At 40.3% G+C, this 16,814-nt stretch overlaps 1 protein-coding gene and 1 pseudogene across 1 annotated transcript in view; one reads left to right on the plus strand and one right to left on the minus strand.

The window, feature by feature from the left end:
* MSH2 (mutS homolog 2) overlaps positions 1-16,814 on the minus strand; it is an 80,862-nt gene that overhangs the window by 27,098 nt on the left and 36,950 nt on the right. Inside the window, exons 7-8 of the mRNA XM_045885046.3 lie at positions 16,200-16,399; positions 1,377-1,486 (exon numbers count right to left, since the gene is read on the minus strand). Coding sequence (XP_045741002.1) covers positions 1,377-1,486; positions 16,200-16,399 — 310 coding nt within the window. The remainder of the gene's footprint in view (positions 1-1,376; positions 1,487-16,199; positions 16,400-16,814) is intronic.
* On the plus strand, positions 9,155-10,147 carry LOC123851337 (annexin A2-like; annotated as a pseudogene).

Here is a 16,814-nt window from a genome sequence, read left to right on the forward strand (position 1 = left end):
TTTCAGCTCAGGTCATGATCTCAGGGTCCTCAGTGAGGAGTGTGCTTGTCCCCCCCCCATAAATAAATAAAAACTTTAAAAAATAAATAAAGACCATTTACAAATATCCAGCTCTGCCCCATCACAGGAAAGGCCACATCCCCAGCTCCTGGTAGCAGAGGCGGTTTCAGCATGTCTGTGAGCAGTATTTCTGCCCACCACTGATCTGAAAGTTGTACACCTAAAATCATTCCACTAAGAGCAACATTACAGAGGTCTCAATAGCTAAAATGCAAGTTTTCCCAAATGAGAGGCAAACAATGCAAGTTTTTTGGCTGCTTGGGCCTATCACTGACAAAACAGTACCAGGAAAGTAAAGCATCTATCCTATATATGCATATGCATGGATTTCTAAACCCAAAGAGCACAGAGTAAATGAAGTTTGACTGTTTTAAACCTCAGTTAACGATCCAGTAAAAACAAAATAAATCGACATCCCATAGGGCAAACATTAACCCAAATCCAGTTATTAAGAATGCAAAGAATCTAACAATTAGCAAGCCAAACTATTACTTTAATATGAATGATGTGAGAGCACTTATTCCCTGCATGATCATTTTTGACAGAAAATTTAGTGTAGAAAATTTTAAAGGTATTATTTTTAAAGTCATAAAATTGAAAATCCCTGCATTCAATGGCCCCATATTAAATTTGTTCTACAAACTTTTGACAGTGAATTTTACCATTTGATAAATTTGCTTTCAATTTCACTTTCATACAAGGATATTTTCAACTATTTCAGAAACTATTCCCTCTTTATATTTATATATAACTGCTTAATATTGTTATAAACCTGAGGACACAGATCACTTACACCCTAAATGCTCTTCTCAACTAACAAGAATTTGGAACTAAACAGTATTTAGAGTATGGTTAACTTTTTAGTTATATCAACAACTATTTAGGAGATACACACATATTCTATCCTCTTCCCCCAAACACTTTCCTACATGGAAAATAAACAAAGGAGAAGTTGCCTTCTCTTGTGTTCCAAATTTACCTTTATCTTCTCTTTTTCAGTGACTACAATTTTCCTTCTCTCTTGAAATTAAAACAAAATTCAGACTGCATATGTGAAATCTCTTACTTGTGAGATTTCCTTTAATCAGGCCAGTTATGCCCAACATTCATTTCCTGTTAATCTTTCTTCATCCACTAAAACAATTATTATTTTTAAGAAAACAACAAACTTGCCCCATCATTTAATCTTATGTCCACGATCTCAAAGGTGCCTCATAAAAATACCAAAATTAAATACGAAAAAAAGAAAATCTGAAGTTTTCTGACATGCATTTCAAAAATACTTCGTTGCTTAAATTCAAGAGTAGATTACATACCTGATCCATATCTAAAGTTGTTTCTATCATTTCCTGAAATTTGGAGAAATCAGAACGAAGATCAATAAAAGGAGTGACAAAAACTGCCAACAATAAACTCTGGTGTTTTCCTAAAAGAAAGCAAAAAATAATAAAATAAAATGGTCCTATTTTGAAAAGTGGAAGACCACACATCATAAAAATTCATCTGAGATAATAAACAGCATGTGATCCAAAAAGCACAAGTAGTGCAGCAGGTCTCCAAAGTTACTATTTACTCCATTTTTTTTTTTTTTTTTTTATTTGAGAGAGAGAATGAGAGACAGAGAGCATGAGAAGGAGGAAGGTCAGAGGGAGAAGCAGACTCCCTGCTGAGCAGGGAGCCCGATGCGGGACTCAATCCCGGGACTCCAGGATCATGACCTGAGCCGAAGGCAGTCGCTTAACCAACTGAGCCACCCAGGCACGCTACTCCCATATTTTAATTCAAATGTGTTTAGTATTTATTTTATAGGAAGGGAGATCATCTGGCACTCAGAGCTTTCTAATAAAACACTGCCTCCCTACCTGTCTGTAATCTCCTTCATAAAGAACACTAGAGATGCAGAAACATGAAATTAATTACAACTAAATGAACTGTATTTCTTCACAGATTTAATAACCCGAAGTCCAAGTCATTAAAATAAAATGCCTCTAATTTACCTTATATCCCCAATTTCCATTAATAATACAGTGTTCCAATTAACAGAGGTTAAATCAAGCCAAGTATTTACACTGGCACTTTACTTGATGCTATTTAAGAGCACATGCTAGGGAATTGTATGAGGAGTAAGTGAAGCAGCAGAGCCTATAGTGTGAAAGGCATGAGTACAGACCTGGGTGCCAACCCCAACTCTGCTACCTACTGGCTCTGTGATCTGGAACATGTTACTCTGAGCCCCTTTCCCGGGTCAACAGGAGTAATGACAACAGCAACCCAGAAGAGGAATAAATGAGTTAACTTTACATAACACTTAACATAACATGCTTGACACTTAACAGGAGCTCAGCTACAGTTACCATGTATTGTTATTGGTTACACTGCAAGGATTTTTTTTTTTTTCTGATCTCCAATAAATTCTTTTACAAGTATTCTGCAAATGATCTCTAGCCTACTGCACTTTGTTCCAAAGCAATAGTTCCTAACCTTTTCTAGAAGTAGCAGTAGCTCTTAATTGAGAAAACGATGAAAAGCTACTATGAAGTCAGCAAAATTAAGAATTCACGTTTTATTAATCACAACAGCACCTACACATATTTAGAAAATAGTACATATGTGTGAAACATCATTTAGACAGTCTATAAACAACACTTTGACCACATAATGTCTGTTGTGCTTCAACACCTGGTTCTTTATTCTGAATTAGCTAGTTCATATGCTATTGGTAAACAGGAGAATAATGGAAGCAAGGCGCGGAGGGGGCACTGGTTCACAAATAATTTTTTCCTAGCCCATTAGTGTTCTGAAGCGATCAAGGGCAAGCTTTCACACAATTAAAGAGTAAACTTAGCAATATGTGAAGACCTCGGAGTAGTTGGCCTACTGGCCAGTGTACTTACCACTATGCTAAGACACAAAGAAAAGCAGAGTATAGATGAAAAGTACAAAACATTTGCTGGTGTTTAAAAGAATTTTTTTTTTTTTAAACTAAATTCTCTACCCTGGTTTGGATGTTTAACTTTTGTGAAACTGACCTTTATTAGAAGCAAACAGCCTTACAGGGCATCTCAAAGGAGGAACAAGAACCCTAGACTTTAAGGCTTCATGCAAAGAGTCACCTGATGCTCGTGCTGGGTACAAATGCAATGGACATGTATGTAGGCTACTGTTTCATTAAAGTTTGCTAATGCTTTTGCTATCATTTAAAAATTTTCACATACTTTGAGGTCTATCTTAACTCCATTTTTTCTGTTATGTTTTCTAGCACACGACACTGAAGAAAGTTAAGTTTGCTAAGAATAAACACATGGTATTATCACAGAAATACCTGTAAAACCTTCAGAACCTGTCATCCTCAACATGTCCTCGGGTCCCTCAAACACATAGGCCCACCTTGCTGCAGCTCTTCTCAGAGTCAATAGGCCCCTTCTGAGCTCACCTGCTCCCTATCCTGCAAACTTTCACTAACATCTTGAATTCTTTCCCCTACCTATAATTTGTACTGAGCCCCAGCTGTCAATTTCCAACTGGATTTTTTTTTCCCCCAAATGGTTATGGTTTTTTGAATTAAAAATAATAGCTTTACTGAGATATAATTCACATACCAAACAACTCTCCATCTTAAAGTGTAAAATCCAATGGTTTTTAGTTTATTCACAGATTTGTGTGACGACTACTATGATCCATTTTCGAACACTGTCACTGCTCTCAAAGAAAAAGGGAACCCTGTACCCATTAGCAGTAACTTACCATTACCCTCCAACCTCCGGCCACTCCTCCAAGCCCAGGCAACCTCTAATCCACTTCTGTATCTATAGATCTGCCTATTGTGCATATTTCACATAAATGGATCATATGATACTGTGACTGACCTTTTTCACTTAGCATAATGTTTTCAAGGTTCATCCATGGGGCACCATGCATCCGTACTTCATTTCTTTTTATTGACGGATATATCACATTATACAGATCTAGCACATTTTATTTATCCATTCATCAAGTGATGGACACCAATTGGTTTTTTATAAACTCCATTTTTCACTAGTTATCACAGCCTAAAAGGCCGTACACAATCTATTTAGGGTCTTCACGCAAGGACTACAGACCCTTAAATTCAAAGTACTACATAAACATAGAAAAAAATTCCAAATTCATTTTCTCTAACATCTAACTACAATCTGACACCTCCTTCCATTATTAATGTGTGCAATACACCACAGTAGTATTCCCAGGACCTATGTCTTTGTCATCAATCAAAATTCCAGATATATTTTCATATCATATTACAGTTTTGGGAGATAATTTTAAGTATCATTTAAATTCATTATTAGTTCAAAACTTAAGACCTTAGTAGGGCTTCACTCAGATCATGTTATTTAATGCATTAGTAAAAAGGATTTATTTCGTTATCAAGTTTGTTTTATATTTTGATAAGTGTTTCAATATAATTGGTTTCTTCTGCAAGTCTGTATTACTTTATGCATTTAAAAACACTATTCTGAAGAGGGGTTCATAGACTTTATTTAGGGTCCACAGCACACAAAAAGTTAAAAACCTCAAATAAGCCTTACCTCTCTGGCCTCTACTCATAACATGGCCCTTATTCTCTATCTCTATGCTTGACCATTCTAGCCTTCCCTCGCTCCGTCAACAAGTTAAGCCTTAGGCACTTGCACTAGCTGGTCCCACTAGCCTCCCCCCAGATCTTAAACAGCTGGCTCCTTATCAATCAAGTTGTGGAACTCAGACAGCAATTCCAGAGAGACCATCCTTGACCAAAAGATTGAGTGTCTCCCTGGCCCCAGCCAAGTCACTCTATCATATCAATATGTTATACTTCCTTTACTGTACTTATTACTACTTGAAATTCTTGCTCACTGATGTTTATTGTCTGTCTCCCTCTATCCTTCCACTATTGCTGACCCTCCATAAGAACAGGGACATTAACTGTCACATGTACTGTTGTACCTCCTAGAACAATACCTGGAACAAATTAACTATCTGTTGAATGAATGACTTATTCAAGGAAGGAAGCAAGGGACTGGTGAAGCAATTACTGGTCATTAGTTCTGATACACATAACACTCATCTAGCAAGCATACCAAAGATGACACAAGGAAATAACTGTTAGCTTCCTAAGTGCACCAAAATATGAAATGTCCACGTAAATCAAATCATTAAATAATTTTTTTTTTTAAGATTTTATTTATTGGGGCGCCTGGGTGGCTCAGTCGTTAAGCGTCTGCCTTCGGCTCGGGTCATGGTCCCAGGATCCTGGGATCGAGCCCCACATTGGGCTCCCTGCTCTGCGGGAAGCCTGCTTCTCCCACTCCCACTCCCCGTGCTTGTGTTCTCTCTCTCGCTGTGTCTCTCTCTCGACCCGAGCCGAAGGCAGACGCTTAACGACTGAGCCACCCGGGCACCCCCATTAAATAATTTCTGTAGAAACTCCAATTCACTGCCAGCCACTAAAAGATTTATTTTAACTTCTTGAAGTTGCTGACAGCATACACAAAAATAAACTCGAAATGGATTAAAGCCCTAACTGTGAAACATGAAACCATAAAACTCCTAGAAGAAAACATTGGCAGTAATTTCTTTGACACTGGCTACAGCAACTGTTTTCTAGACATGTCTCCTAAGGCAAGGGAAGCAAAAGCAAAAGTTGACTGGGACTACACCAAAATAAAAAGCTTTTGCAGTGAAGGAAACCATCAACAAAACAAAATGGCAACCTACTAAATGGGAGAATATATTTGCAAATGATATACCCATTAAGGGGTTAATATCCAAAATATATAAAAAGAACTTCTACAACTCAAGACCAAAAAAACAATCCAATTAAAAATGGGCAGAGGACCTGAATAGATATTTTTCCAAAGAAGACATACAAATGACCAAGAGACACATGAAAAGATGCTCATTATCATTAATCGTCAGGGAAACACAAATCAAAACCACAACAGATATCACCTTATACCTATTGAATGGCTAGAATAAATAAGACAAGAAGTAACAAATGTTGGTGAGGATGTGGAGAAAAAGGAACCTTTATGCACTGTTGGTGGGAATGTAAACTGGTGTAGCCATTGTGGAAAACAGTATGGAGGCGCCTCAAAAAATTAAAATATAAATACTATATGATCCAGTAATTCCACTACTGGGTATTTTTTACCCAAAGAAAACAAAAACATTAATTTGAAAAGATACATGCACCCTCTGTTTACAGCATTATCTGCAATAGCCAAGATATGGAAGCAACCTAAGTGTCCACTGACAGCTGAATGAATAAAGATGATGTGGTACTGGGACGCCTGGGTGGCTCAGCCGGTTAAGCGTCTGCCTTTGATCCCAGGGTGCTGAGATCCAGCTCCACATTGGGCTCCTTGCTCAGCGGGGAGCCTGCTTCTCCCTCTGCCTGTCGTTCCCCCTGCTTGTGCTCTCTCACTCTCTGCCAAATAAATAAAATCTTAAAAAAGTTAAGAAAAAAAAAAGATGTGGTACGTATGTGTACACACACACACACACACACAGGATTATCACTCAGTCATTAAGAAAAAAGGATGAGATCCTGCCATTTGTGACAACATGGATGGATCTAGAGGATATTATGCTAAGTGAAACAAGTCAGACTGAAAAAAACAAATATATGATTTCACTTATATGTGGAATCTAAAAAACAAAACGAATAAACAAGCAAAAAGCAGAAACAGACCCATAAATACAGAGAACAAACTGGTGGTGCCCGGAGGGGTGGGAGTGGGGGGATGGGTAAAATGGGTGAAGGGGAATAGGAGATACAGGTGTCCAGTTATGGAATGAATAAATCACAGAGATGAAAGGTACAGCATAGGGAATGTAGGCAATGGTACCGTAATAGTGTTCAGGGTGACAGATGGTGGCTATACTCGTGGTGAGCACAGCATAACATACAGAGTTGCTGAGTTACTATGTTGTATACCTGAAACTCATATATCACTGTGTGTCAACTATACTCAAAAAATTTTTAAGTTTAAAAAAAAAGAAGAAAATGACTATGAGACTGTCTAATTAAGTTAAATGAGCAAGCAACACTAAAATCAAAACAAACTACAGGCTAGTTCTGGACAGCAGATAGAAGTGCCTCCTTACACATGCCCTACTGACACTAACCTCAGAGCCAAGGCCTGGCACTAGTCACAAGTCTGCTATACCAGACTTGTGTTCATATAGTCCATGACTGAGAACATCAATCTGAAGTCTAAATTAATTATAAAGCTGGCACTAACATTTTATTCTATTAAATATTTTGGTAAATGATAATAAAAAGACATGAGTTTCAATTAACAAAAATTTAAAGTTTATTCTATGCCTACATTTCCTTGACTAATTTTACATAAATTCTTTGTATTAATTTCAATCTCAAAGTTTTATTAAGCATAATTAAACTTTACCTGATCCCTTTAATGTATTTATGAAATGTATTTAAAAGTCCAGGTAAGTGAAAAAATGAGGACAAGATACTGCTAATCAAAGTTTAAGTGTTCACACAAATATGAGGCTGGAGCCAAAAATTCCCAAATTAAATGAAGAAGCCAACAGAAGTAGAAGTGCAGGTGAATCATGGTAAAATGGCTAAGTAATTAAATCACTCTGAATGATGACCCTGGGTGCAAGGTCATCTCTGCTCTTCCTTCCCTGCTGTCAGCCACTCCGCAGTATGGCCTCTCATCCTTCCTCATGGCCCCCACCTGCTTCCTTCACTCACCCTCTCTTGTCTGTTTCTCTAGCCACCGTCATCCCTCTTCTTAAGTACAACCACTTGTCTCGGTTCCCCCACTTGCTAGTAATACTTTCTCTGACACCACCCCTCATTTTCCTTTCTTACGACTGTCATTTTGACAAGAGTACTTTTCTCTTCTACAATGACTTTTTCTTCTGATTCCACTGATTATTTATAAGCATCATTTTACACCTGTGCTAGTAGTCCCTGGGAGATAACAGAAAACAGATCCGTCTCTGCCCCCAGTTCCTGGCACAGAGCTCCTATAAACGCTTGTAATTTCCTAAGTGTTAAGAGCACTAGGAGCATCTCTTGTTCTAAAAGGGTGATTCTAGGGGGTGCCTGCCTGGTGCCTAGATGAAGAGACACACGCTGTACCAGGCGTCCCTAAAGAAATTTTCTTATAAATCTTGTGACTGGAGGGGCGCCTGGGTGGCTCAGGCAGTTAAGCATCTGCCTTCAGCTCAGGTCACGATCTCAGGCTCCTGGGATGGAGCCCCACATTGGGCTCCCTGCTCAACAGGGAGCCTGCTTCTCCCCTTCCTTCTGCCTGCCGCTCCCCCTGCTTGTGCTGTGTGTCAAATGAATGGATAAAATCTTAAAAAAAAAAAAAAATCTTTTGACTAGAACTGGAAATGAGTACAACCTTCTTGGAAAAGTAATTTGTCAGTAAATAATTACTTGCTGTTAAAATGCAGACAAGGCCCCTCTGGTCCTACAGGTCAGAGAAAGCAATTAATGTGTTCTGAACTGAAGGAGAAGAAATGACATGATCAGATGAGCTAGGAAACATTACTATGAATTCACTGAGGAGGATGCACAGACCAGGGGAGGGAAAATAACAAATGTGAGGTTTTTAAGAAGAAATTAAACAGAAACATGAATAATTGGATATGGGAAGAGGGAAAAGTTATGTGCCTCAGTGTGATGGCTGTTAGAATAAAATTTACCAATAAAATAATCTAGATAGGGGCACCTGTGTGGCTCAGTCGTTAAGCGTCTGCCTTCGGCTCACGTCATGGTCCCAGGATCCTGGGATCGAGCCCCACATCAGGCTCCCTGCTCGGCAGGAAGCCTGCTTCTCCCTCTCCCACCCTCCCTGCTTGTGTTCCCTCTCTCGCTGTGTCTCTGTCAAATAAATAAACAAAATCTTAAAAAAAAAAAAAAGAAAAACTAGATATTTAGAGGAGTTGTTTTAAGCACTATCAGAAATTTGCCCTAAATGCACAATACCATTATTCTAGGTTTTGTCTCAACTTTTTAATTTTAAAAGCTACAAGGGGGCTCTACAACTGGGGACGCTTGCAGCTCTCAGCGCCGGGCCCAGCTTCCTTCAAAATGTCTAGTATTCACAAAATTCTCTACAAGTTCAGCTTGGAGGGTGATCACTCCATGCCCCCAAGTGCATATGGGTTGGTCAAAGCATACACCAATTTTGATGCTGAGCGTGATGCTCTGAACATTGAAACAGTCATCAAGACCAAAGATGTGGATGAGGTCACCAATGTCAACATTTTGACCAACCGCAGCAATGAACAGAGACAGGATGTTGCCTTTGCCTACCAGAGAAGGACCAAAAAGGAACTTGCATCAGCAATGAAGTCAGCCTTGCCTGGACACCTGGAGACCGTGATTTTGGGCCTATTGAAAACACCTCCTCAGTATGATGCTTCTGAGCTGAAAGCCTCCATGAAGGGGCTGGGGACTGATGAGGACTCCCTAACTGAGATCATCTGCTCAAGGACCAACCAAGAGCTTCAGGAAATTAAGAGAGTCTACAAAGAAATGTGTAAGACTCATCTGGAGAGGGACATCGTGTCTGACACATCTGGTGACTTCCTCAAGCTGATGGCTGCCCGCGAAAAGGGTAGAAGAGCAGAGGATGGCTCTGTCATTGATTATGAACTGATTGACCAAGATGCCTGGGATCTCTATGATGCTGGAGTGAAGAGGAAAGGAACTGATGTGCCCAAGTGGATCAACATCATGACTGAGTGGAGTATTTGATAGGTACAAGAGCTACAGCCTTTACGACATGCTGGAGAGCATCAAGGAGGTCAAAGGAGACCTGGAAAATGCTTTCCTGAACCTTGTCCCGTGCATTCAGAACAAGCCGCTGTATTTTGCTGACCGACTATATGACTCCATGAAAGGCAAGGGGACTCGCAATAAAGTCCTGATTAGAATCATGGTCTCTCTCAGTGAAGTGGACATGTTGAAAATTAGGTCTGAATTCAAGAGAGAGTACAAGTTCCTGTACTACTACATTCAGCAAGACACGAAGGTGGACTATCAGAAGTGCTGCGGTACCTGTGTGGTGGGGATGACTGAGGCCCACAACAGATGAGCATCCAGGAGTGGTGCTCCTTTGTTTCCAGCTAAATGTTCTAGAAAATAGCCCTGTGAGGATGACATTAGCATCGCCCTCCCCATCCATATTTCAGTTGCTTAAGCATTGCCACCTCTCGTGTCTAGTCTCTCCTTTTAGCCAAAGAAATGAACATTCCAAGGAGCTGGGAGTGAAATCTATGATGTGAAACACTTTTGCCTCTTGTGTACTGTGTCATAAACCGATGAATAAACTGAATTTTTACTTTAAAAAAAATTAAAAATGAAAAAAAGAAGCTACAAGGGATAAGGGAAGCCAAGTATATTTTTAAAATAACTACTTCTTAGAGGAGGAAGATGATTTAGAGTAAACCTTCCATTACTCAATGCAAGTCTGCTTTCTAAGCTGCTGCTGCCCTCTGCTGTCTCTGAACTTACTTTTATTTATTTTTTCCAGGAATAACGTTAATGTAACTTTAAACCTAGACTTAATCAAAAACCAAAAACACTGTAAGATAGGAGAACATAATCTGAAGCAATATACTAATACACACAAAAAAATTTTTTTTGAGCGAGTGCATATGGGCACAAGGAGGGGCAGAGGTAGAGGGAGAGGACAACCTCAAGGTGGCTCCACACTCAGCACATAGCTGGCTTCGAGCTCGATCTCACGACCCTGAGCTCATGACCTAAGCCAAAACCAAGAGTTGGACACCTAACCAGCTGAGCCACCCAGACATCCCTAGAAATAATTTTTTTATATCATGATTCTCCTTTTAAGGACAATTCATGGGCCCTGGGTGGCTCAGTCGGTTAAGCATCTGCCTTCAGCTCAGGTCATGATCTCAGGGTCCTGGGACTGAGCCCCACATCGGGCTCCTTGCTCAGTGGGGAGTCTGCTTCTTCTTCTCCCTCTGCCCCTTCCCCCTGCTCATGCTTTCCTCTCTCTCTCGCTCACCCTCTCTTAATTAAATAAATAAGTAAAAAAATCTTTAAGGACAGTGCATTTGGTTTATTTTCCTCGTAAGTTAGCCTCAGTTTTGGCTTTCTCCATGAAATCAATAGGCTAAAGAGCTATGCTGAACTCAGCAAAATGCCATGGTTTTTTTGTTTTCTTTTAATGATTTTGTTTGTAAGCAATCTCTGCACCCAACATGGGGCTCAAACTCACAACCCCGAGATCAAGAGTCGCATGCTCCACTGACTGAGCCAGCCAGGAGCCTCCATTCTGTTGTTTTTTAAGACAAAATTCAGAACAGTTAGGTTCCTAATGACTAGGACACACCTGGACTCTTCAGTGTTTCTTTTTTCTTTTTTAAGATTTTAATTTATTTATTTGAGAGAGAGAGAAAGGGTGAGCGAGAGAGACTGCACAAGCAGGGGAGGCACAGAAGGAGAGGGAGAAGCAGGCTCCCCGCTGAGCAGGGAGCCAGATGTAGGGCTTGATTCCAGGACCCTGGGATCACGACTTGAGCCAAAGGCAGACGCTTAACTGACTGAGCCACCCATGTACCTCTACCAAAGTTTCTTACAGAAAGAAAAGAACATAGCTCTTAGCACCACAACACCTGGAACAGTCTTCCTCCTCTAACATTCTCTAGGCTGGGTGACTTCAAACACCGTAGGGCAAACATCAGTTGCCAAACTGATAATGTGAAGCTTTTGATTTAGATAATGTTATGTTCTCTCACAGGTGTATATAACTTAAGCATAACCCCCCAAAACACCATAAGATAGGAGAAATTAATGACCTGTTGCAAAACTCTTGAGTACACTGAGCCACACATATGCAGGAGGAAGAGAACCAAGCTACTCTTAAGCCCAATTCCTAACTTCTGTGCTTATTCCAGGGAATGAGAAAGATTCCCCAAAGAATGTGTACAATAGTATTTTTTTACCTCTTCTCTTTGGGGGAGGGGGGTTTTACATATGCTTTTGAATATCTGATGAAAGTTACAGACCTTTTCCCAGAAAAAATACACATAAACAGAATCTTGTATAAAATGTCAAGACCCTTCTAAGAACTCATTCAAAAATCCCAGCTTTGGGGCGCCTGGGTGGCTTAGTCAGTTAAGTGTCTGCCTTTGGCTCAGGTCATGATCTCCTGGGATCGAGCCCCACATCGGGCTCTCCACTCAGTGGCAAGTCTGCTTCTCCCTCTCTCTCTCTGTGATCTCTCTTGCTTTCGCTCTCTAAATAAATATCTTTTTATTTATTTGACAGAAAGACAGCAGGAGAGCACAAGAGGGGGAGCGGCAGACAGAGAGGGAGAAGCAGGCTCCCTGCTGAGCAGGAAACCTGATGCAGGGCTTGATCCCAAGACCCTGGGATCATGACCTGAGCCGAAGCAGTCGCTTAACCAACTAAGCCACCCAGGTGCCCCAATAAATAAAATCTTAAAAAAAAATTCTAGCTTTAAGTTACTGGTTCTGAATGAAAAAAGGGCCAAACAGAACCGGGGTGGAGGACTCTTAAGGGGAAAGCAAACTATAAAAGGATCCAGCAATTCTACTTCTGGGTATATACCTAAAAGAAAGAAAATCACTATCTCAAAGAGATACCCGCACTCCCTTGTTCACTGCAGTATATTTACAACTGCCAAGATATGGAAACAATCTAAGCGTTCATCGATAAATGGATAAAGAAAATGTAGTGTATATATACAATGGAATATTACTCAGCCATAAAAAAGAAGGAAATCCTTCCATTTGTGACAACATGGTGGACCCTGAGGGTATTATGCTAAGTGAATTAAGTCAGGCAGAGAAAGGCACTTATGATCTCGCTCAAATGTGGAATCTAATAAAATTAATCTCGCAGAAATAGAAAAGAATGGTGTTTGCCAGCAGTGGGGTGAGGGGAAATGGGAGGAAGGTGGTCAAAAGGTATAAACTTCCAGTTGTAAGATTTAAGTTCTGAGGATGTAATGTATAGCACGGTGACTTAGAGTCAAAAATACTGTATTGTGTATTTGAAAGCTGCTAAGAGATTAGATCTTTAAAGTTCTCAACACAAGAATAAAAGCTCTGTGAGGTGACAGATGTTAACTGAGCTCATTGTAATTATTTCACAATACATACATATTTCAAATCATGGTGCACACCTAAACCTATACTATGTTAAATGTTAGTTATAGCTCAATAAAACTGGAAGGGAAAAAACCGTCAAACTCAGCAGTGAAAGCTGGTAAGATAATGACTAGACCGTGTTTGCTGGATTTAGCAACAACAAGTAACTTAGCAAATGCCATTTCAGTACTGTGGTCAGGGGTGGAAGGCAATTGAGCAAATGGAAGGTGGAAATGTAGGCTTTCTAAAACCTCGGCTGGGAACAGAAAGTGAAAAAGAGATGTAGGTACTAGAGGACACAGGAACAAGGATGCTTTTTTCTTCCTATGGGAAAGAAGAGATCTAGGAGAGAAAAGGTTCAAAACAGCGGATATAAGTGGCTAAGAGTGAATTAATTATTTAGAATCCTATCTCCGTGATAATCTGATATTATAGCCCTGCTACTGGTTAATCTCCTCGTGCTCCCAATTAATCCTGCTGAAATGGAGCCATAGGATATGGAATCAGAAAAGCACAGCAGTAAAAGATCTTCCTTTACTGGATGAGGAAATTGAAGCACAGGGACGGTAAATGGCAGCGTAAGCTACACTAGAGAAATGTGGGCACGGGGAAGATTTAAGACCCATTCTCTTTAATTCCACTTTGGTGGAACAAAATGCAAGGGCTTTTAACTGTCATCAGTCTAGGGGCGCCTGGGTGGCTCAGATGGTTAAGCGTCTGCCTTCGGCTCAGGTCATGATCCCAGGGTCCTGGGATTGAGCCCCACATCAGGCTCCCTGCTTGGCAGGGAGCCTGCTTCTCCCTCACCCTCCTACTGTTCCCCCAGCTTGTGCTCTCTTGCTCTGTCAAATAAATAAATAAAATCTTAAAAAAAAAAAAAAAAGACTTTCTTTAAAAAAAAAAAGTGTCATCAGTCTAAAGAGGAGCCTTGGCTAGAATGGGAATACTCTTTATACAGTGGTACTTTAAGATAAGTGCTTAAGATATCTTCCACACGTGGTGACATAATTAAGGGAAAAGGTTACCATAAAATTAAAATTAAAGCTATGCTTATTTTGGGGCTCCTGGGTGGCTCAGTCGGTTAAGTGTCTGCCTTCAGCTCAGGTCATGGTCCCAGGGTCCTGGGATCAAGCCCCACATCGAGCTCCCTGCTCGGCGGGAAGCCTGCTTCTCCCTCTCCCACTCCCCCAGCTTGTGTTCCCTCTCTCGCTCTGTTGTCTCTGTCAAATAAATAAATAAAATCTTAAAAAAAAATCTATGCTTATTTTTTATCTTGTCAGTATAGAGTTGAGTTTAAGTCTGCAGAAAAAGCTTTCTCATAATACTGAAAGGTTTAACAGTTCTAAGGGATGGTGATTTTTAACTCTGAAACTTAAAATGCTTTACATATTACGTATATAACTTCATAAGTTTCTACAACAAATAATTTAGTACTTACGTTCACTTAAAAACTACACTTGTAAGGGCAAACTGATTTTATCCACCAATACTGTAATGATTAATATGTGACTTTGCACACTTTATTCTGGTAACTTCATTCTGATGTCAACTGTTACAGATCATCAAGACCTTTTGTCTTGGGGCGCCTGGGTGGCTAGCCTGGTTAAGCAGCTGCCTTTGGCTTGGGTCGTGATCTGAGTCCTGGGATCAAGCCCCACAGGGAGCCTGCTTCTCCCTCTCCTCCCCACTTGTGCTCTCTGTCACTTTCTCGCTCTCTCAAATCTTTAAAAAAAAAGACCCTTTGTCTTAACTTTCTTTTATAGGTGTGCTGGAAAGGTTCACTCCAGCAGGCCTGGAATTAGGCAATGATCCCTGGCCAAGGCATGTTTTTTTGTAATCATGGATCTGAGGATAATCAGGGTGGTTTGTTCAGCTTGTCAGCACTGTTTGTGATTGGTGATTTGCACCTGGTTTCAGCGAGGCCTTCCAGTGCCAGAGGGTTCTCCTCTAGAGGCTGGTTACAGAACAGGAATATGCCCACAAGACCAGCAAAACTTAAGAAAGTCCAGCAAGACTCCATTTTAAGCTCCCTAGTTCCAAGGTGTTCTGCACACATTGGTGGTCCCTGATGTGAGAGAAAGTGCACCTCACCAAGGACCTTTCAAAAAGAAGGACAAGGGGCACCTGGATGGCTCAGTGGGGTTAAACATCTGCCTTCAGCTCAGGTCATGATCTCAGGGTCCTGGGATCGGGTCCCGCATGGGGCTTCCTGCTTGGCAGGGAGTCTGCTTCTCCCTCTCCCTCTGCCCCCCACCCAGCTTGTGCTCTTTTGCTCGCTCTCTCTCAAATAAATAAAATCTTAAAAAAAAAAAGGAAGGACAATAGGAGCCTGCACCTGACCTCCCTGGGCCCCTGCCGTGAGACTGGCTGTGACGCATTATCCTTCCCCTGGTGCTACTCCTAGACTGTACCCTTTTCCTTTAATAAACTATAGATTTGAAAGCAATGTCATTTGGGGTCCTGTGAGTCTTTAACAATTGAACTCTGGTCAACTGCCACTGCTAGTGCAATAAATCCAGTTACCCTAAATTTCACTTCTAAAAAGCAAAAATGTGGGGCGCCTGGGTGGCTCAGTTGGTTGTTAAGTGTCTGCCTTCAGCTCAGGTCATAATCCCAGGGTCGTGGGATCAAGCCCCACGTTGGGCTCCCTGCTCAGCAGGTAGCCTGCTTCTCCCCCTGCTCATGAGCGCGTGTGCTCGCTCTGTTGAATGAATGAATGAATGAATGCATGCATGCATGAATGAATGAATGAATGCATGCATGCATGAATGAATGAATCTTAAAAATAAATAAAATAAAATAATAAAAAAATAAAAAGCAAAAATTCTAAGTTGTCTAATGATTCCTGACTTCTGCAACGTAGCTATAGGTCAATACTAACCTGTTATTAGAAAAACTTAAGAGTTACCAAACCCAACTTTATAAGGACAGCACATGTGCTAAGTATATTGAAGAGTAAAGGAAAACAAAAACAAAATCATTGTTACCTTCATATTTTTCCAGAGCCCGAATAACATTAGGAAGTTGATTTATACCCTGATAGAGTCGGTAACAATCTTGTAAGTTTGCTGCTTGTCTCTGAAATTTCTTGGCAAGTCGGTTAAGATCTGGGAATCGACGAAGTAAATCTTCTTGTAAACTCTGCCTCAATTCTGCATCTTCTACAAAAGCTTCCACTAAATTCAGTCTGAAATAAATTGCACTGGTATTAATCTTAAATATTTTGGTATAAAATTAAAATCTGTCTACTAGGTACATAAGAATCAACTAAATGAACTCAAAAATTCTATGCAGGAAGCTTGACTCTACCCTTAAATGTCAGCCTCTTAGGAGAGGATGGAAAGCTCCATGATACTGTGATGTAAGCACTTTCTGATTAGTTAATAACCAAACTAACGTTTAGTTAAGTAGTATCAGAAGATACTAATATATACCCAATTTCATTTGCCTTTCATCAAATTGCCTTTTCTTAAATAGAAGAATTTCATTATTGGGACACTGCTGTTACTGACACATTAGTGCACATGTAAACAATGATCTTCAATAAAACCATTACAATTCAAGAATGTTGCCAAATCCAATACTTATTCTATCAGAAGTTC

Source organism: Mirounga angustirostris, unplaced genomic scaffold, assembly GCF_029215605.1.
Source record: "Mirounga angustirostris isolate CCGP_5_RB_7025 unplaced genomic scaffold, mMirAng1.0.hap1 SCAF_10, whole genome shotgun sequence".
Lineage (NCBI taxonomy): Eukaryota > Metazoa > Chordata > Mammalia > Carnivora > Phocidae > Mirounga > Mirounga angustirostris.